At 36.3% G+C, this 22,919-nt stretch overlaps 2 protein-coding genes across 3 annotated transcripts; one reads left to right on the forward strand and one right to left on the reverse strand.

Annotated features, from left to right (window-relative positions):
• Positions 1-2,700: 2,700 nt before the first annotated feature.
• LOC125661102 (uncharacterized) lies at positions 2,701-5,369 on the reverse strand. 2 transcript variants are annotated; one of them, XM_048892994.2, is made up of 4 exons: positions 5,229-5,369; positions 4,035-4,168; positions 3,237-3,379; positions 2,701-2,785 (listed from the first exon to the last, which is right to left on the reverse strand). In XM_048892994.2, the coding sequence occupies exons 1-4, from the start codon at positions 5,364-5,366 to the stop codon at positions 2,775-2,777; spliced, it is 426 nt and encodes a 141-aa protein (XP_048748951.2). In that variant the 5' UTR covers positions 5,367-5,369; the 3' UTR covers positions 2,701-2,774. The 2 variants fall into 2 exon arrangements, with proteins under 2 accessions (XP_048748951.2, XP_056004078.1); XM_056148103.1 differs by lacking the exon at positions 2,701-2,785 and having other exon boundaries at positions 3,197-3,379.
• Positions 5,370-20,194: 14,825 nt separating this feature from the next.
• Positions 20,195-22,907, forward strand: LOC130049891 (putative nuclease HARBI1; the record flags this gene model as incomplete). Its single annotated transcript, XM_056148105.1, has 3 exons — positions 20,195-20,549; positions 21,921-22,244; positions 22,735-22,907. Coding segments are annotated over 3 exons (834 nt in total), but the record flags the coding sequence as incomplete, so codon positions are not given.
• Positions 22,908-22,919: the final 12 nt, after the last annotated feature.

The raw sequence follows: 22,919 nt of genomic DNA on the forward strand, positions 1-22,919 counted from the left end.
TCTCTAGATTATCATTTTTATTACGATGATTGTTATATGAATCATATCATGGACAACACTGACTCTGTTCTGCATATTCTACAGAAACATATTAATATGATGGAGTTTAAATTGGAAAATTTCAATGAAGTGGAGGACACTGATGAGATAGACTATTTGTGTGTTGAAAATGAAATTGAAATGTATAGGGATACAATCAAGTATCTTAAAACCAGAATGAGAAGACACTCCTTTCCTTAGCTCACAACAGAAACGAAAACTGAGATTACGGCAAGATAATCGTGAGGAGAAAGCTGATCTATGAAAAAAAAAACAAGATGTTGCAGACATAGACATTTCTATGATACTTTGTAAATAGAAACTATTTAGCTGCAGAACTGTAGCTCTCTGAAAAAATATTTCGACATAACAGAGAGCTACAGATCCACCCCTTATAAAAACCTTCGATTTACGGCGCACAAAAAGCTGCGCATGGTTGAGGCCTTATATCGTTGTATTATTGAGTTGCTGTCTCCTAAATCTAATATTTAAAACAAAATTTTTAACATATGTTATATCGTTGTATTCTTGAGTTGATGTCTCCTAAATCTAATAATTAAAAAAAATTCTTAACATATTTTCCTACAATGCTAGTGTCCAAACATACCTTCAAATATTCATCAAAGCCCCATACGACCCCAAAACTCCCAGCTTTAACTGATTTCGTTTGTTGACGTAGCCATGTTAGGTTTCAGGTCAATTCAAACCCTGTTGTTGTTAATATATATTCATAAAATTCGTTATATGTTTTGTATTCGCTCTTCATTTATCATCAATACGAATAATTTATAGAAATTTAAAAATATAGTTTTTTTCTAAATATAAAATAAGCTCTTGATTCATGAAAATGCTACAAACGTCCTTAACACTCGTGTGGCAGGGATGAAGACCGGACCAGACTACTGAAAGCCGCATTGTCGTGAGTTTAGCTATTGGAATAATTATTATTTAGAGGCACTGGGATGGTATGTTATCTAAAACATTTAGCTAAAATATTAGTTCACATCTAGACGTTATTGTGCAAGTATGGAAATTAAACGGGATTCGAATTGACCGGCTACCTAACATAGCTACGTCAATAACCGAAATCATTTGAAGCTGGGAGTTTTCAGGTCGTATGGGGCTTTAATGAATATTTGAAGGTATGTTTAGACACAAGTATAGTAGGAAAATATGTTAAGAATTTCTTTATATCAAATTTATGAGACAGCAACTCAAGAATACAACGATATAAAGCCTCAACCGTGCGCAACTTTTAGTAAATCGAAGGTTTTTAAAAGGGGTGGAACTGTAGCTCTCTGTTATGTCAAAATATTTTTTTTCAGAGAGCTACAATTCTGCAGCTAGAAAATATCATGTAATAAATTTAAAAAGGATTCCATAACCCTCTGTTGTATTTCATGAGAAAATAACACTAAAACAATTCCGTATGTACATTTTTGTCAATTTTTGTCAACTATTCATATTTTACATACAATTGAGTAAAGAGAAGGTGAAGCTAACAAACAGTATCATAATTCCCATAATGGATGCGAATAAGAGAGTTGGACAAATGTGGATCACTGGATATGCCAGAAGTGGGATATGGTGCCTGGGAGGAATAAGCATCTCTGTCAATCAACCATACACCCTGTGAGCCCTATATCTTAATCACATAAATGTATGAATCCGTGCTCAAATCAGATACTGTTTGTTAAACCGTTCTTGTTACATTGATGTTTACTACGGATAACATTTTACCTGATCAATATGTAGGGCTCACGGCGGATGTGAGTGGTCGAAAAGGGATGTTAACTCCTCCTAGGCACCTGATCCCACCTCTAGTATATCCAGGGGTATGTATTTTCCCAAATATTTATTGTGTATTGCTTATAGGAGTTATGAGATTGATCATTGTTCGTTATATTCACATTTCATTCATCTCACAGCGGAGTGATCGGTCAACAGGGGGGGGGGGGACTTTACTCCTTTAAGTCACCTGATGCCAGGGGTGTGTGGTTGGCTTACTCCTATTTTAGTATTTGCTAAGAATAGATTAATTATCATCGTCACCGTTGTCCATCACTACCATTATATACGTTTTGATGGATTCAAAATAATCCAGTACAAAAGAGATTAGGTTCAAGAAACTACTTCTCGGAATTTAATCATTATTTCGCACATTTTAACGTCGTTTAAATGATCTAGTATGCCAATAAAACCTGTTAATGTATCAAATGTTGTATGAGGTGTTTCACACCAATTGTTAGGCATTTCTTTGCACACTGATTTTGACTACGTGTTACTCAGTTTACTTGATCAAGATAGGGCTCGCATCAGGTGTCACCGTCGGCAGGGGCTGGTAACTCTTCGTAGGCACCTGACCCCACCTCTGGAATGCCCAGGGATCCGTGTTTCCCCAACCCTTTATTTTGTATTCCTTATTGTAGTCACGAGCTTGATCACCATACGCCATATTCACCTTTCAGTCACCATGGTTTCTTTACTGAAATGAAATGTTATTGTATCATGGGAACATCGTATTGCCGAAATCCCCAATTTGTATTCCTTGTTGGAGTCATGAGATTGATTGCATTTCGTTACCCCGACCCTTCCATTGTATTGGAAATCCTTATATGTGAGGTCGTTGAATGTTTTCTAATCATCCTAAGTGAAACATTCTATTTGGAAATACTTTATTTCATAAACACATATCAATCCACCTTTCATCAAGTGGAAACGCTGTTCTTCATCGCCTATATTCGACCTGTAATGGAAAAAATATTTATCTATCCAAGCTAAAAACTGAAATATATCCATTATCTTGAAAGAAAAATGTTTTGTTTAATTCATTAGTAATCATTTGTGTGGCTAAAACGCTGTTTATAATATTTCCAAGGTACATTATGTACCTGTGAGGCTGAAACACTGATAATGTTTAGGTTGATTGTATCTTCTAAGCATTTGGTGCAGAAAGATTACACTTCTAAGATATGTCCTTTTAAAAAAGAAGTATATGCTTGAAGCTTTGATTGCCGAGAATTGTATGTATGCAAAAAAAATTATACTTAAACTTTGGGTTTTTTTTTTCACTACATTTCATATACTTTAGAAAAAAGTGATTGTGAAAGGTATTTTCTCTACATGTGACCAGTTTTACAGCCAATGAAAACAAGGGTTTTATTGCCTTTCTCGTTTTATTAGAGTTGTATACGCACCAGAAGTTAATAGTAGTGCTTGCTGTAGTAGGGTTTGTAGTTGTATTTGTAGGGATACCCGTGGTGGTATCGTCTGTATGTGGGTCGGTAACGGCGGTAATGGTGGTAGTAAGGTCGATGATAATAGTTCTTGTAGTATTTCACTGAAAAGTAATCACCACAAGGAATATTATTACATGTACATTACTTTTCCTTTCTGTAGATAACGAACAGTGATTAATCACATAAGTCCTATGATGAGAGGTGAAGATAACCAACAGTGATTAATCAGGAATAAGGAATGCCTCGTATTATTACAAATGATCGTTTGCATAATATTGGGATGTTTTAATTGAAAGACAACGCCTACTATATAAGATAATGATATGCACAATACGATATCAGATTTTGTAGACGAATCTCTAAATGCAATCACTAAACAAAACGGTTTCTTTTCCCCCACATCTATGCATGTTAGTAAATGAAATACAAGTACATTGCGATGACGCAGTTGAATTGTAACATAAACTAACAGTTTGTTAGAAATAACACGAAAGAAATTGAATCTCTGGACTATAGAAAGAGGAGAATGAATGATTCATTTTAAATTCAATGAAAAGGTATATCAATCCCTGGAGAAACGTACATGTTTGCCTATAACAATTTTCCATGACAGATGGACGGTCGGGGGGAGATAATGTCCTTTCTCTTTCGCAAAGGAAACAAAGCAAACAAACAAACGAAACAAAAAAGCAAGGTCCAAATATAGAATTCAATGAACAGAAAATTTGCATTGTGTTTAACAATATTTTAACTTACAAGGGTAATGGTATTTCCCATAATAACTGGGGTAGTATTGCTTGTAACTTCTGTATCCGTAATAGGGACTCGCCTGGACAGCGACGAGGCAAAGGGCAAGGAACAAAACGAACACCTTCATCGTGCCGGCACACCTGAAATATCAAACAGGTGCACACTGTCGAATTGTGTAGTGTAAGTTGGAGTAACTAAAAGCAATGTATTTTACTTAGAGATCTGACAATGTAGCATATTAAGTACATTAGACTAAGTCTTCCTTCTTTATACCAATTCGATTCTAAGTTCTGACAGACTCGTGTCCTTAAAATAGATAGACATTGTTCTTTTTCCGAGCACCCATGATAAGAGATGAAAGTCTTTGAACCTTAAATACCTAAGTTAAATGTCACGAAAGACGTTGTCATAGTAGCGAACATGCATTCCGAAATAGTCTCGCATGTCCGTTGATCAAATTCGCCCGTGACGTCATTGCGTTGTTTAAGGGCTTTTATCTCAGGACGTGGAGCGTTTTATAAAACAACAAGTGACTGCTATTCTACTACTTTTTTAATGTACAAATCCCTTTGCAAAATATTCTAATAACTTTCAAATTAAAATACAAAGGCATCAACGGGAATCGAATTCAAAAACTTCTAGAAAAGAAGTCAGAAGTTGTTTTTTTCCACTGAGACACGAAGACCAATGACAACCGTAGCAAATCAAACAATGTTGCATTCGACAAACTTTTATACTAGTATGATATAGATAATATTTGATCGCATGTTTATTATTTATAAAAAAAAAGATATCTAGGTGATATGAGTAAATCGTAATTGAATTGTGATGGATTTTACGAAGAACAATATCCCCGTACTTCTCCATTCCTTTATATTTCGGGGCCTTGACTTCATTACTTCTAAGGAGAGAGAAGAACTATCAATATGTATTTATCCATACGTAAAAGTATACATTTCTGGCACTTTTTCTTTGAGCGGTCACTGAGTGAAATTGTACACCGCCAAATACACCGCAAGACAAATAAACGATCTTTATAGACTGGGTGTTGGATTCTCAAAGAACAAATTTTTAACTATTTGTAATTTTTCAAGCAAAAGAAAAAGAACATAGGAATGAATTAGAAACATTTTCTAAACAGGAATACTATTTTACGCAATTGCCAAATTAATAGCTAAATTAAAAAAAAAAAGAACTTACCTGTACAGAACTGTGAGGTGGAAGACACGACAAAACAGCGCTGAGGGAGCCTTTATATAGCTGCCCCGATTTGATAGAATTCGTTTTGCAGGTTACGAGGTTCCAAACTTTGGTTTTTCCAACCAAAATGAAATCCATCAATCTTTCATTCAAATCACTCAGCAGCACAATTCATCATAATTATTTCCTTAGCGTTAGCCATACCTAAAGTTGTTATATAGCTAAATACGTAATTTACATACTTGAAATATATATAAAATCAGTGAAAGTGTCACTGTCTCTTTAACAAGTAATGGTCACCTTCATTTATTGATAAGAAAACTGTCTAGTCGTGTTGTGTAGTGGTCGTATTTTTCTGTTGTTATTCGTTTCACTCAATAGTTTGGAAGTATAGACAGGATCTTAGAAATGCAGTGTATTGATAAACACGCATCATCAATATATACAGATATATTTCCTGGTATATTTAGATATTAAACTGACTGGTTGACGTGTTTTTTAAAGAAATTATTAGTTTTCATCTTTGATGTAAAAAAAAATAAAATTATCACTCAACCAAAATTTGGAACCTCTGAGTGCAAGGATAAGAGGGGTGCCTGTAAAGTGCGAAACGAAATCGAAACGAAACGAAACCCACCGAAACGAAACGAAACCCACCGAAACGAAACGAAACCTACCGAAACGAAACGAAACAGACTGTATAATCGAACTCTTTTAATTATAATAATTAAAATTGGTATCTTAGGCCCATTGTTAAAGTTTACACATATAAATAAAATTCGCCTCCCCTTTGATGTAGGCTTTCGGCTTGACTGATACAAAGTTTTAAAAGTTGGAAGGGGGGGGGGGGGGTAAGCACAAAGTACATAAATATCATGTGCAATTAGCTTCGGATCCATAAATTTCAGAACGGAAGGTTACAGTCTCACAGGTCAGAGGTCTGGGGAAACACACTAAACGAGGGATGGGGTCGTCGGCGTTGGATCCGCTTTTGGACATAAATACATGTTTCAGTATTTTTACTCTAAAGACAAATATATGTATACATGTGGATATTGTGTATTTGTATGTAGTATATCAAACGGTGGATTCTGAATATGTCCTCCCGTTCTCTTTGTGATTTCTGCTTAAAATTCCCTCGTTCTTAAGCCTTTTCAGTTTACAAAATGCCGACCTTCTCCTAATATTATTGCATTAGAAAAATTCCGTTTTCCGTCCCGTTTTCAATTCCCCTTCTTAGCAACACCCCAAATGTATAGAGTTTTTCCATTATTGAAAGTACTCGCACCTCAGCAGTTAGAGATAAAATAAGAGGTTAAGAGCTCTTCCTGCTTTCATTTTTCTCAGACACGAGCTTCTTCATGTATCTATGCCCAAAGGCGGATCCAACGTCGGCGATCCCACCCCTCGTATAATGTGTTTCACCAGATCTCTGAGACTGTAACCCTCGGTTCTGAAATTTATGGATACAAAACTAATTGTACATGGTATTTAATTAACTAAGGATATGTACCCCCCCCCCCCCCCCTTTCCAACTTTTAAAACTTTGTCAAGCCGAAAGCCTACATCAAAGGGGAGGCGAATTTTATATGTGGTAACTTTCACAGGGGCCTAAGATACCATTTTTAATTATTATAATTAAAAGAGTTCGGTTATACAATCTGTTTCGTTTCGTTTCGGTAGATTTCGTTTCGTTTCGTTTCGATTTCGTTTCTCACTTTACAGGTACCCAGGATAAGAGCGATAATTCAGCCTTAACTCTGTGTTGTGTAAACAAAGACTCGAGTATTTTTATGGTTACAAACAGGTCAGTGAAATGTTGATTTTGTTAATTAAAGCATCTTGATATCGTACAATCACAGCTTCTCACTTCCAAATGATATATTTTTTCCTAAAAAGTATGTGAAATGTATTATATATATATATATATATATATATATATATATATATATATGCAAGTTGAAGATAACGAACAGTGATCAATCCCATAACTCCTACAAGCAATACAAAATAAATAGTTGGGCAAACACGGAGCCCTGGATTTGACCCAATGCGAGGTTGTATTGACGAGTGTGTGTGTGTGTTAAAAGTAGATATTATGACAAATGGGATGCTTTAAGCTTCTCCGTCGTCATCTTTTCATATCAATGTATCACTATTCCATTACCACATGCACGTGGTGGTTGTATGCAAAACTTATACGGTACCAATTTTGATGCACCAGATACGCATTTCGACAAATTTCGCAAGATAATGTATCTTCAGTGATGCTCAACCGAAATGTTTGAAATCCGAAATAACAATGAAGTTTTGGAGCTATTATAGGAATAAACAGTGTGCCAAAAAAGTGGAGTCAAATTTGTCTAAGGATAAGAGCTATGCGATACGCATGAACGTGTTTTGTGCATGGTCAGGTTTTCTTAATTGAAGCATGGTACTCACAAACAAGTTGATGGTACCAGACTTTCAACAGTCTCGTTTAGAGTCAGCATTTCACAAACTCCATGATCTTTATAACGATGTAGTTTGTTAATACAACCTATCATTTTGGCCAAATGTTTCCTACCGATTGTTAGGCCATTCTTGGCACATTGATTTTGAATACCGACAACTCTACCTGATCAAAGTTCATAGCGGATATGGCCGGTCGACATAGGATGCTTACTCCTCCTAGGTACCTGATCCCACCCCTGGTTTGTCCAGGTGGCCGTATTTACCCAACTCTTTATTTTGTATTGCTTGTATTAGTTATCAGATCGATCCGTGTTCATTATCGTCACCTTTCATGCTACAGTTAAATATATAGAGTAATATAAAAATGAATATACAGGCACAATTTTATAACCGTTGATATATGAGGACTACAAAGTTGTAGTTTATTTCATACGACGGGTCAACAGAGAATCCTTACTCCCTTTTAGGTACCTGATCCCACCTCTAATTTATCCAAATATCCGTGCACGCCCCACTCTTTGTTTATTCTTTATAATTATTCTGTTTGTTATTTCGACTTTTTCATCGATTACGTGAACTTTAGATTTAGAGCTTAGACTTACATGTATCTATTTTCAGGACACATTAAAAAGAAAACTGTAAACAAAACTTGATGGATCGCTGAGTTCCGTCATGCAGGGTTAAGGGGGTTAAAGAATCGATAGATTTTATACACTAACGGATTATACAGTTAATGGTGTATTTTAACGCGCATTTCCATCTCCATATCTATCTAATGAATTGCATTACAGTGAATCCTGGTGGTCTTTTTTCTTTGACAGGATGACACTTACATGACTCACGAGTTGAATGTTTTCCCTGGGATCTGTCCTGATGGGATTCTGACAATTACGTCAGATTAGAACCGGATACGTTATGTTTGCGTGTCTAATTTGTGAAATCCGTTGACTTGTGGTCATGAGAAATAACCTCACAATTTCATTTTCACAATGAAATATGCGTCTCAAAACACACTAGATATTATAGTATGCACGTGTGGTGAATTTACATGTAGTAGACTAAATAATGTAAAGGAAAAATCTTGTCATGAGAAGTGACAATGAAAACTGATTTTTACAGTGTAACGCATTTTACGGAGTAGGGCTTTTAAGCTTATTTTACCTCTAAAATGAGAATGTCATTTTGACGTAATTTTTCAATGTATGATTCCGAAGGAACTTGTACTCTTGCTGAATCTGTCTCCTCGTTGATATACATGTTAATTTCTTTAATTCAGCTTTCTCAAATATCGCAAGAAATTATAATTGAAGTGAAATTCGGAACTCAAATATAATCCGGAGAGATTTGTACCGTAAATCTGATCTACTTCACTGGGGACACGATAAAGAATTTGGAACCTTTCTTCTTTTTTGTAAAGCAATATTTTGTAATGGACTACTTTAAATATATATATATAATTAGAGTTGATCTGTGAATCAAAAAGGAATCTTGCCGAAAAACACAGATATATATATAAAATTTGATCTCATGGATAATTTCAATATAACCGAAAAAAATGAGAGAGAGGGGGGAAAGAGAGAAAGAGAGAGAGAGAGAGAGAGAGAGAGAGAGAGAGACAGACAGACAGACAGACAGACAGACAGACAGAGATAACAACCATTTTTTGAAAAGCAATAATTTATGATTATCTGCTTTTTTGAAAATATAAAGAAGAGCAAATTCGGAGAAAAAATGTTGCGTAAAAACAAATCTACAGCATATAAATCCACATGTAATTTCAACAACAACAAAACCCAGGGAGAGTAGAAAAGCAAAATAACATCTCATAATGAGGCCATTTACCTGACTCTTCACCGCTGTACTTTTATAATCGAATTTAGCAGAATTAGGTGACAATGTGTGTCGGTTTTGAGACCTGCTACAGCACATTAATTTTTGTACACACGTCTGTCAGTTTGTAATTAATCACCGTTTCATATATTGGATGATGTTCTGATTTCTTTGCTTTGATGACCTTTGCACAAATGATTATTCAGGATAGTCTTAAGACATGTTTTCTATTTAACTAAACTCATAAATACGGTGGTGTCAAATTGGGTTAAGAGGTTTCAGACAGTTTCATATACATCAATCAAATTATGCAGAATATAATCAGAAGAAAAATTGGTCAATGTTTGATGTGCAGTCAGAAAATAAAGTAAATTTCACCTCAATATGTCAGGAGTCTTTACGCTCGTTTTAGGTTCAATACTTATCATTTGTAATGAAAACAATTAAATACAGATGGTTACGTAAAGAGAATAGCAGTACTTGGTACGTTGTCAAGACATGATCCGGGCGGGCCACACGTCAATAGGTGTCGGGTTTTCCATGCAAAACATATGTCGGTTGTTTTAGAGGTCATAGGAGATAATATTTAGAACGAACAATCTATTTATTATATTTACATTCTATTTTCCTTTCTGTTGGGATTCCCTACCGTTAAAATACACGGCTACTATCTATCACAAGTGAATGCTTACAACTGCAGCGCATTCATGAAGAAATGGCTATCAATACAAGTACAATTAATAAAGACATCAAAGATAAAATGATTAGAAATATAAGTTCCCCATGTATACATGATTTTTACGAAATTATATCTAACGATTAGCAATAACCCGTTGGAATAATATGGAAGAATATGAAAGGGGGAGTTGATGATGGTGAAAATTTGAAACTTCATTTTCGGAAAGGGGGGGGGGGGGGGGGGGGGGGGTCCGTGTTTACCATTAAAATTGTCATACTTTGTTAAACAGTTCTTATACACTTTGATGATAAACATTCAATGACCAAATTGCATACATGGTTGTTTTATTTTTATATGATGCCAGTTTGGGTCGTGATTGATTAACTTCCATTTGTTAATTACTTGCTGATTCCGAATTACGATTTGGACTTCTTTCTCTGTAGTGTATGTCGTATACATAAGTTTTGGACTCCAGTATTAGAGGCATTAAAGCAATGTAAAACGTATACGGTACTAACTTTGATGCACCAGATGCGCATTTCGACAAACAATGTCTCTTCAGTGTTGCTCAAGCCGCAATTTTGGGATTTCGAAAAAAACAATCAACTTCTAAGAGCTAAAACGAAAAGTAGAGTGCCAAAAACTGAAGCCAAATTCGTCCAAGAATAAGAGCTATGCATGAGGGAGATAATCCTTAATTTTGAAATGAATTTCTAAATTTTACCCCAGCAATTAAATATACACCCGTATTATATAAGTTGTAATTGACGGTAAATAAGTTGAAATATAAAAGAACAAATATTTAACATCTATGTGATTGAATATATAGGTCTATAACTTGATAGAATCAGAGTGAATCTGAGGCAATAAACCCGTAGAATAAGCAGAAAAAGTCGATTCGTGAATCATTGTCATCCTGTCAGTAATTCTTGCTCGTAATCTCCGATGTGCATTAACCTTAGAGGTCACCAGTTCGGAGAAAGGCGAAAGAGAGGCACTGAGCACGTGTCAAATTTGTAAACAATTTAACATGCCAATTTTATAGAAAATTCACAATCAAAATTTCATTTTAGTGGTACATTTGCGTAAGTAGTATTTTCTTACACTTAAAGTACAGTAATTTACTTCTTCTCATTCATGAAACGATGTACATCATTCTTAACAAACGAAACGTATAGATCGCGTCAATTTCCATCTTTGTACATATGACTTCGGTCTCAGAAAGCCAATTATGTTCGGCAATCATCGTTCCCATGTCCGTGTATACGACGCAATGGCGGTTTATACGAAACGCTCATTGTAGGTGTGTTCTCAAATAATATCCCCTTGTTTATTTTGCTGAAGTTTTCTTCACATCTGAGAGAATATATTATTCATACCGATAGGAGTTAATTGATGCACAATTGGATACAGTGACCCCCCGTTATAACGCTAAAAATTGTACCTCGGCAATTTTGGCATTATAAAGGGGGTGACATTATATCGGGGGTGTACAGCTGTCATAAGAAATCAAACAAATTGTATCTACTACATCAACGTGCTATTAGATTTCGATATGTTCGCCATACTCAGATTTCAAAAACAATACTGCATATTTGAACTCAGATGATTATCGTTTACGTAACTCATAATCTGCTCCAAACTTCAAAACTGGAGGACTAATGGCGGATAATTGGTTAAGCCTGCTCACTGAAATTTTCCTGCAGTTGATTGGCGATAATTAGTGGGGTTATTATAACGGTAATTGACCAAATCGTACCTGTAAATAGGTTGGCGGATGGCGGTACGCAGGGGATTGCGTTATAACGGGGTTTTACCATAGAGAGGAAAACGGGACTTTGAACTTTTTTGGCGATATGCGGGGGTGGCATTATAGCGGGGGTAATGTAGCGGGGGATCGCTGTAGTTGAAAAAATACCGTCACTTACATCTTCTATTGCTTAAAAAACCAGATGAGAATTAATCAGATGTTCTACATTTTTTTAACAAGCAAGTAGAATCACCCCCTCCCCCTTTAAAAAAACAATAAACAACAACATCCCTTCTTGTTATTTATAATGTTTTTCCTCGCTCCGAGCTGCGTTTGTTTCCAACGTAAATATAATGTAAACGCATAAACTACCACGTTGCAATATAATTTCCGGTCTCATTGTTTATAAGAATCATTAACTTTCACATACAATAACCGTAACAATTTTGATACTGGGAGAAGACCTTTAGGTTCTTATTATGTATGCACAATTTAAAAACGGTTAGTATATGTGAAAATATTTCATGCAATCAAAGTTTAGAGATATTACATTGAAAATACCCGCTGTTTGACGTGATTTTTGTGACGTCACTATCAAATATTACGTCATTTTAATACGAGTTGAATTTGGCTTTGGTCCTTGTATAAATAAAACAAGAGATAAACTCAAAATACCGTAGTTAAAAAATCGTCAATTTTCTCTGCCGTATACGGCCAATACTGCATCTCCACAACTAGACTGAAGCTAACAGCCACTAGCAAGCAGCCAATAAGCCGATATAGAAGCTAGCTGTTACTGTCACTAGCTATCAGTCAATAAGCCAATATAGAAACTAGCAGCCAATGACCCGATATAGAAGCTTGCAGTTACTAGCTAGTAGGCAATAAACCGATAGAAGCTAGCAACCAGTAAGAAAAAATCAAAGTACTGAGAGTACTTATACAGAATACTGCGAAGTAGCAAATAATAAATTAAAAATGATAATCTTTATAAAGATTGGTAGATATATTCTTAATTATCACGCTTCTTACTTGGAGGCAATTCAACTCACGTGAAAGTTCCAAATGGTACATCACATACGGTTATAGAGAATGTTGATAACAACTTATATTTGAATAGTTAACAAAAAAGTGTATAGACACTAGGTAGGAGACCCCTTGGAATATCGTTAGTTCGGGGCTGTAAGGGTGCCACTTGGGGATTCCGAGGATTGAATCACATTTCAGACCTATCTTATAGCAGGTGATGGAATGAAACGTATGTTATCCAGATATAGACAAGAGGTACTGTGAGCAATGCTCACTAAGAATACCCCCGCTTACACCAATCTCCGTAAGGGTGTTGTTAATAGGTATAAATTACCTCTTTTCTGAGTGAAAAATATGGTATGCCTTTGTAGAAGAAAATGGAAAATATAGTCCGAACACAAATCCATGGCATAAACCTATAATTTTGACCTTGAGATTAAAGGTCAAGGTCATAAAGAGGTCATGAATGTACATGGCACATAGTCTCATGGTGATACACCCATGTCTTATGGTATGACTATATCAAAACCCTATAACAAATGTTGACCTTTAGGTCAAAGTTCAAGGTCATATGGATGTCATAAAGGCACCCAACACATCGTCTCATGGTGATACACTCATGTGTCAAATATTATATGCCTATGTTAAGGAACAAAGAAGGCATGGCCTTGTCACGAATCCATTGTAAAAACCTTAAATTTTAACCTTGAGGTCAAGGCCATATATAGGCCATGAAGGTGCATGGCACATCTTCTCATGGTGATACACTCATGTGTTAAATATGGTGTGCCTATGTCAAAGAACAAAAAGTTGTGGCCCGGACACGAATCCGTTGTAAAAAAAAAATTGCCCTTGAGGTCAAGAGTCAAGGTCATATAGAGGTCATGAAGGAACTCGACACATCGTCTCATGGCGATCCACCTGTGTGCCAAATATGGCATGCCTAAGTCAAAGAACAAAGAAGTTATGGCCCGGACACGAATCTGCACAGACAGACGGACAGACGGACGAACGGACAGACAGACAGGGTGATTCCTACATACCCCATGAACTTCGTTCGGGGGTATAATAAAAACAATGTATACCAACCCATGAAAACTAAAATGGGGTCATGACGGCTCAACCGAAAGTCCCTACGTTTACATCATGTCAGATTGTAACGAAGGCGAATAGCAGATGTAATATTTGAAGAGTCTATAAAAAGTGTATGCAGGTAAGGAAGTGGACACATAGGGCTACTATTTCCCGTCGTCAATTTGGGGCTGTAGGCGTACCACTAAAGACCTCACGAGGGTGGGACCACTTTCAGACCTCCCTAATGGGGTTATCGAACGACACAAAATTGATGTGAGGATAGAGAGCAAATATGTGAAACATACAAAATCCTTGAAAGGACTTGTATAGGCCTTTTGGGGCATTTGAGCTCACCTAAACGTTTCTAATTTTATGCCCTCAGTGTAGGGTTGTAGGGGTACCAACTGGGGCCTATCGAGGGTGGGTAAACTTTTCAGACCTCTCTAATAATTGAATATGATGTGATGAAAAAAATGACATACGGATAGAGTATAATGAAGTCAGATATTAATCCCTTACTCGTGGTTACACAGGCCTTTAAGTAGAATGGATTGATTTGAATCTTCCTCATTTTGTGAACATCATGTAAGGTCATTTGACGGCAATGATAACTTAATACAGTAAAAACTCTGATCTAACGAATTTCTGGGGACCCTCTATACAAATTCGCTATAAGCGTAATTCGCTATACGTTTATAGCGAATTCATAATTCAATACAACGAATTCGTTATAAAACTGATTTGTTCTACATGTATACCAGTTATGTAAGAAAGCAGCAATCGATATACTTGCGTTTGTATCGTCTTTAAAAGAAATGAAGCCTATATATTTTCGAGAAGAAATATTTTTATAACAAGAAATATACACATTGATTTATATATGATAAATTTATCTTGATGGATTATTAAGTCATGCACGAACATGTCCGAGAGAGAAATGTCAACACAAATTTTGCGCAATACACACATGTACAGTCTATTGCAATTGTCATTTATTTGTTGCTTTACACAAATAAAGGAGTGTACGATCAAAATAAAAGCAATCTAACTTCAAAGAACAAGGGACGTCATTGGCCAAAATTGGCCACGCTTGAAAAACCGATCATATTTTGCAGGTAAAAAGGTGATATTTTTTTCGTTTTATTCATATATAACATGTACCATTTACCATTGTTGCTGATATTGAGAAAATAACGTTACAATATTGCATTGTTAACTCTGACGCTATCTTCCGATGGTCGCTTTTTCGGAACGACGTCATCGACCTTATAGGATTTACAGTCCCCCGATTCTTCCAAAAACAATTTTTACTTTTTTATAGAAATACTCATTGAGATTAAAGACTATTGAAAACTGCATGCTATGGAAATTACATTTTTCATTTACATGTAAACTTTATCGTGGTCATAGACATTTTGCGGAAGAAATCTTGCGTTAATTAGAGTGAGGAAAATAATGCGTGTATTTGTTAAAAATTGTTGAGTAGAACGCAATCATATTTTTGTTTTGGTTTTTTTTTTTTTTTTTTTTTTTTTTTTGGGTTGGCCATAAATATAAACACTGCGATTAAAACGTCTATTGAGGTCGGATAAAAATACTTGCTATGCCATGTACACCAAGGACTATATAACAGGTCTGCTTGCATGTGTATGCAATATACATGTTACAGTACCTACGAATAAAATGTGTCTACCTGCTGTGGGTATTTACAAAATATATTTAATAAAGTGTGGTAAATGTACATGTACTAACGATAAAAATTTATGTTGCATGAATAGGATATCATTTTCTTGGGTACAGCAAAACAGGTCAAGTAATATGCATGTAACTTCAAATGGTATATTTCATATAGCAAATGCATTTAAAAACCCTCCAAAAATGCGTCCGTGTTTATATCTTTACATTCCCTTATATGCCCAACAAATTGTTCTCTCTCTCTCTCTCATCTCATCTCATCATCTCTCTCTCTCTCTCTTTCTCTCTCTCTCTAGTGTTCATCTTTGATAATGAAAACTACATCAGTCAGTGGGCATGTCATTGTATGCACCGACATTCAGTCTAAATCTAGAATGGACTCTGGGAAGTTGTTTGAGTATATGTATAGACAATGTGGTATATTTAATATATTGAGTGAATTGAATGAGAGAGAAAAAATAGGCTTAAAATTATGAATTGAACACATGTAACGAAGGATAACCCCCCCCCCCCCCCCCGGACGATTTAAGAATTCGAAGATAAGGCAGAAAGGTTTTTTATTTCATTTGCTAATTAACTACCAACTTATCCTTCGACCCCCCCCCCGACCCCCCCCCCCCCCCCCCCCCCGATAATGATGCTACGTGTCTGTTTCCAAGAGACAGTGTATGTAACAACATACCTTTTTAAAAAATGAATTTAATAAATATCATGCATGCATTTTCCTTTTTCAATGTGCGGACCAGGCCTATCCAGAACACCTTGACGAGAGAGAGAGAGAGAGAGAGAAGAGAGGAGAGAGGAGAGAGAGTATAAGACTCTCTTATGAGTAGCCATGAAATATAAGGTGATTCCACCCGATGGGTTGCAAAAAATCTGTGAAACCCGAGGCTTTGCCGAGGGTTTTACCGCTTTTTTGCAACCCCGAGGGTGGAATCACCTTAATATTTCATGGCAACTCATAAGAGAGTATTTTTCTCTCATATTTCTAGAGTTTTCCGTTTTCCTTGTGCCTAGCGACGCCATTTTGAGAATTTTCCAATTAATTAATTTTTCGCTGTACATTAAAAATAACACCAGAATCGAATTCTACGACCTTCATTTTGGCAACTACGTTTGCCGACAAAAAATCGGCCGACGAGTGTATAAAGTGAATTGTATTAGAGTTATTCCTCTTTGAATGAATCAATAACCAGGGTGATGCGTGACGTAACTCGACAGTCCATCAGCGCGAAACATTTTGACAATGAATCCACAACTGCACGGTTTTTTTTCTTAGAGGAGCATTGATATTGATATTAATTGAGCAGTTATTTAAAGGACACATCGCATGTTTTTAAACTTTTTAATTTTTCAGCAAAATTAATTCATTTCATGCCTAAAACTACTTTACATGTGTTTTAAATGAAACAGTTTGCGTAGTTTTCGAGTTTGAAAGCGATGAAATTCAAATCTTGCGATATGCATATTTTCTTCGATATTTTACGCGCCATTATCTGTGACGTCATATGCGACCTCGAGCGAGAAGATTTGAAAACAGTTGATAGTCATTTCATAAACAGATTAGATTTAATTGACAAACAAACAATTATCACATTAACAGTTTGTAAATAACACTGCATTAGGGTGTTTTGTGCCGTTTAAGGGTGTACTTGCTGTCAGTAGAGAAGATTTGGACTGTGTTTTTTTCAATTTTCGAAGGAAGGTATGAGGGACAAGACGTGAATATTTTTTGTCGGCACAACGACTTTGCCATAAAACTCCCCAGTAAAATTTGTCCCTGTACTTTTTCAAACAAGCACTTGGACAAATACGTAGATAAACTGCGAGAAAATGGTTCTATCGAAGCTACGCACTGTTACATATAGGCCTACGGCATATGCTTTCCGTTCTGCTCTCGAATTCAATACACACTCGCACCAACTGACCTTCACCTTGTAACAACATATAGGCAGAACTTTGCTAGCAGTGTCTACCAACTGGTAGTTTTAAAAAAAGAAATTTAAAGATAAAAGATAATTGAACTTTCAATTATAAATAATAAAATATAATATTTCCCGACTTTGAATTGAATTATAATGCTTACATTATATTTAAGGAACGCTATGTGTTTACAACAACAGCACGCCGCGCTCCCACTTCCTAAGTAACAACGTGTTGATAACAAAAAAATAATGATTAGGCCTAATAAAATTGCTTTAATAAAATAATTTAAAAGTATTGTGATTTTCATAATAAGTTTGATCATTATTATTATTTTTTTCTTTTTCGAAATGCGCCCGTGACAGTAGGCCTAGTTTTCAATGATACATACATGTAATCGTATCATAATTTAGGCCTATCTAACTTCTCCAAAAATAAATTCAATAATAGTTGCACTGTTTATTTTAGAAAAGCTACACCGCTAATTACAGTTGTTTACAGACATGGCATTACCAAATTGTGTTTAGACAGTGATCCGATGTAAACATTATTTACTCGCAAATTTATGCAGATTTCATACTCGCTTTTCTCGCTAAATTTGGGTCGCTATTTGTATGCACTAGTGGCTAAAAGATATTAGACTCGAGAAATTTGTCAACATCGAAATAAATGTTATCCATGGTAAATAAATTAGACCCCTAAAACCCGAGTTTTTAAAAGTATCTAACACTACTTTTACAACAAGTTGATGGACGAAGGTCGCATATGACGTCAATTTACCACGTGACTACCTATCTAATTAACTAGGCTTTTTGAAATCGGGGCTTAGATTTAAGTCCGTATTGTGGCTAATTATCGCAATACTTCAGCGAACGAACTACTACAATTAATTTCTATAAGCATAAGGAAGACAAAATGCATATAATTCTGTATACTTTGAAAACACGAGATGTGTCCTTTAATGACGAGTGTGTGAAGAGAGATTCCAAGTGGTTTTTGTTGGTGAATATGGGCATGGCTAGACTTTCGTTTTTCACGCGTGCAAGGACTCGAGTCTCATGGACATTGAAGGCACTTATTTCACCTGAGACACGGACAGTAGACGTTGACAGAGTGAATGTGGAGGTAGGCCTAGAAGTAATAGACCGTGTGGGCTGGGTTTCTGTGAACTGGCATAATGCACCGGATGACATAGGTGTATGAGGAATTTGTGACTGTTGTTGAGTGTGCAGGAATTATTCAAGGAATGTGTATTTTTGTGTCCGGTCACATACACCTGGAGATTATCAGGGACATTACAATCTGTCATTTTTTGTACAAGAGCTTTGCAGACGCTAGTGTTTGTCAATCGAGGCGAGGTAAGTTGCAAGCTAGTTGTGTATTGATTATGACGTCATGGGATATGTCAAACTCCCCGTCGAGGCCTCATTACGTCACAGTGCCTACGAATAGACCTCTCCTATGTGACGCACCACAATATACAGATTTGTATATTGTGAGTCCGCGATTATCACGCAGACAAATTACAATAAAGAAGTAGTTCGCAGTTAAAAGTCTGGACCCGGTTGTATCAATATTTAATGTGACATTAAAGCCTCATTAAATTCAAAATATTTAATGTGACATTAAGTTCTGTTGTATCAAATATTTAATGAAGAGATCCTTTCATTAAACCTTCATTAAAATCGCTAGATTTAATGTACGTTCTAGGGCATCATTAATCGTTCATTAAATATGGCGAACAACTTAATGTTTGAGCATCTTGGAAGAAGAAGAAGGGATCGCATATTTCGCGATCGGTTCAATATATGTGATATGTCAGATGATGAAATTCGGGCTAGATATCGGTTTTCGAAAGAATCCATACAATTTATTTGTGACTTACTGCATCCCAGGATCGGCAACAAGACGAGGAGATCGCAGGCTCTAAGTACGGAGACACAGGTACAATATTTTGCTTCTTAGCATAAACAATTCATATACTCAGTCACAAAAACATATGAAGTGGATTTACCCTATTTTGTTTACAATCTTCCCAAAATGACGTCACTTACTACGTCGTGGATATGAGTCACTTAGATCTAACACTTGGCCACCGGGCGTGGCGCCCTTTTCTTACAAAAATGAATCCTTTATTTCTTCTAAAACTATGTCAAAAACTCTAAACATATTTCATAAGAAATCGCTCTCTCTCTCTCTCTCTCTCTCTCTCTCTCTCTCTCTCTCAGATTTCATATTTTTCAATCATGAATTTTTTTTTTTTTAAAAGTCTTTTTCAATAATATATATAGTAAAACACAAAAGTTTACTCATTTTACGACACTACGTTGTATATACCCAAGCGATATATAAGTCCCTGAGACATACAGGCCTAGGTACCCAAGCAACTTCGTCACGGTACAATCCATGTACACCCCCCCCCCCCTCACTTTTTTCAGAAAAGCTCCGAGAAAATGGCGAGCATGTCAAATAATTAATATATTCTGTCTATATGCATTAATGAATGTGGTCAATATAAAGCAAAAAATTTGAACAAACAGCTTTATCTATATTCAGGTTCTTATCGCATTAAGATTTTATGCCAGTGGGAGTTTCCTACAAGTGCTTGGGGACACCACAGGTGTGGAGAAATCTACTGTTTCGAGAGTAGTTAGGCGAGTTTCCTTGGCATTGACATCTTTGGCACCACGATTTATAAGATGGCCCAATGATAGAGATTTGCAAATTACAAAAAATGAATTCTACAAGCTGGCTGGATTCCCAGGCGTCACCGGATGCATTGACGGAACTCACATACGAATCCAGGCCCCCACAGACAACGAGGCAGCTTTCGTAAATAGGAAAGGTTACCATTCCTTAAATGTTCAAGCAATATGTGATCAAAACGGTAATTTATATATATATATATATATATATATATATATATATATATATATATATAAAGCACGAAAAAGCAATAAACTCTTAAATTAACATAACTGCCCTAAGTGAAGAAATATTTAATATAAAGCACAGAAAATTACACTTTATTTGGATACCCATTTCCGCCCTTACCCGGGGTTGAACTCACGACCTGCGGAACCAAATCTCCTAGCAGCATGTAACCAGCACGCTAGACCGCTCGACCATCTAGGCAAGTCCTAGCAGCATGTACATACTGCTAGGAGATTTGGTTCCGCAGGTCGTGAGTTCAACCCTGCGGGTAGGGGTGGAAGTGGGTATCCAAATAAAGTGAAATTTCCCATGCATCTACATCTGGGACCCATTTTTGTCATTTGAAATTACATGGAAATATTCATACATGCCCCTAATACATGTAATAGTAGTGGAATGAGGGTGGAAATGCAAGATTACACTGAAGAATAAAACCTTGCCTCCTCGGACACTCCCAAGTGATTGGGCGATTGTGGAATACAAAGTTTCTTAATGATTTCAATCAGATTTCTTATACACCTCCTAAACTTAAGAGAGAAAAAAATACGTACCTCAATACATGTGATTATATATATGTACATATATATATGATATGCAGAAGTACAGGGTTGGAACTGGTACCCAGTTTAGACAGTAAGGATTATCTGTTATTTTCAGATGCAGATAAAGATATATTGGCTGATCCCATGGGGACCCGAGTTAAAATAGGTGTCCTCAGTTGTCGTAAGAGGCGACTAAATGGGACGGTCCTTCACCGGCAATGGTGACATCTCCATATGCATGAGTGAAAAATTCTCGAGAGAATGATGTTAAACAATACACAATCACCCCCACCCCCCAATTTTGATAATCCCAGTGAATGAGAACACGGTAAGCTTGAAAGTTATGAATTAAAGCCCTATATAGCGAAAGATGAGCACCCCCATTTAAATCAATCAAAGCGTGTTTTTTAAAAAGCAGTTTTAGTTGATGAAGACCCCCCCCCCCCCCCCCAACACACAAATTAAGATTTTGGAAATCTAACAAATATTTTATTATGCGTGTCAAAATTTTTAGAGAAGAAATGGGCCCCAGCACTGTATATATGTAGTAGAAAAAATATAAATAATTTCTAACCTAGAAAAAAATATAGACAAAAAATACTGAACTAGCACGATTTGAAAATCGAAAGAAACTTTGTATAGAGGAATTTGTGAAAATCCAATGCACATCAGAGATACTCTAGTTTTCGTGGTTATAGAAAAAAAAAATATTAGCAAAATTATCACAGCTGTCTCCATAATTTGTTCGCTACCTGTACATTCATTGCGTACAGTTTCTGCAGGTAAATTCACCAACGTTGTTGCAAGATGGCCTGGAAGCACCCATGACAGCCACATATTCCGCATGAGTGGAATTAAAGCACAGATAGAGGAGAACTTCCGTTCGCTTAACGACGGGGTCCTTTTAGGGGACAGTGGTTATGCTTGTCAGCCATACCTGATAACACCTTACCTCAGACCATCCACGCCAGCTGAGGAGAGATTCAATGCTGCTCACAAAAGAACTAGGGTGACCGTTGAACGTGCATTTGGGTGGTTCAAGAGGCGATTTCACATTTTACATAGCGAAATCAGAATGCGCCCTGAACGTGTTTGTGCCATAATTGGTAGGGAAATATTTGTGATATGACTTTTTATATTATATACAATTATATGTATTGATTTTTTACGATAAACGAATATCTCCACAGTCACGCAGCAACAGATTATTGAACAAATTAAAAGAGCGGACCCCGCATATTTTATACAACATATCTAGATTTTGCTGAATAAGCATAGGCGTAGCTTGGGTTCGAATATTACCGAGGCAGGGGGTCTGGGGGGCTGTGCCCCCCAGTAGCTATCGACATTTTAACAACGTAAAAGGTGGGGGTTTTTTTGGTTTTTTTTACCGAGGCAGCTGCCTCGGTTGCCTCAATGGAAGCTACGCCACTGATAAGTCTAATTACTTCACATACTCTTACATCGTATATAAATGCAGCTGAACTGTGCATGAATGTCATTACCTGTATACGCAAACAATTCTTTAGATATGATTAATTAACTAAGAAAACGAATTGCTAAAAGTTACCGATTTTGCACCTGTACATATTGTAGGAGCCTGTGCAGTTTTGCATAACATTGCAATAATGCAGCGTGAACCTGTGCTTGACGAGGGTGTGGCTATTCCTGACAGGAACATTCCAGGAACGTACAATGGACCAGAGGACGGAAAGAACATAAGAAATTACATAACCAGGAACAACTTCTAACTTCATCATGCAATTAATCTCTATGTGTGT

This window comes from Ostrea edulis, chromosome 8 (assembly GCF_947568905.1).
Source record: "Ostrea edulis chromosome 8, xbOstEdul1.1, whole genome shotgun sequence".
In the NCBI taxonomy this organism is placed as follows: Eukaryota; Metazoa; Mollusca; class Bivalvia; order Ostreida; family Ostreidae; genus Ostrea; species Ostrea edulis.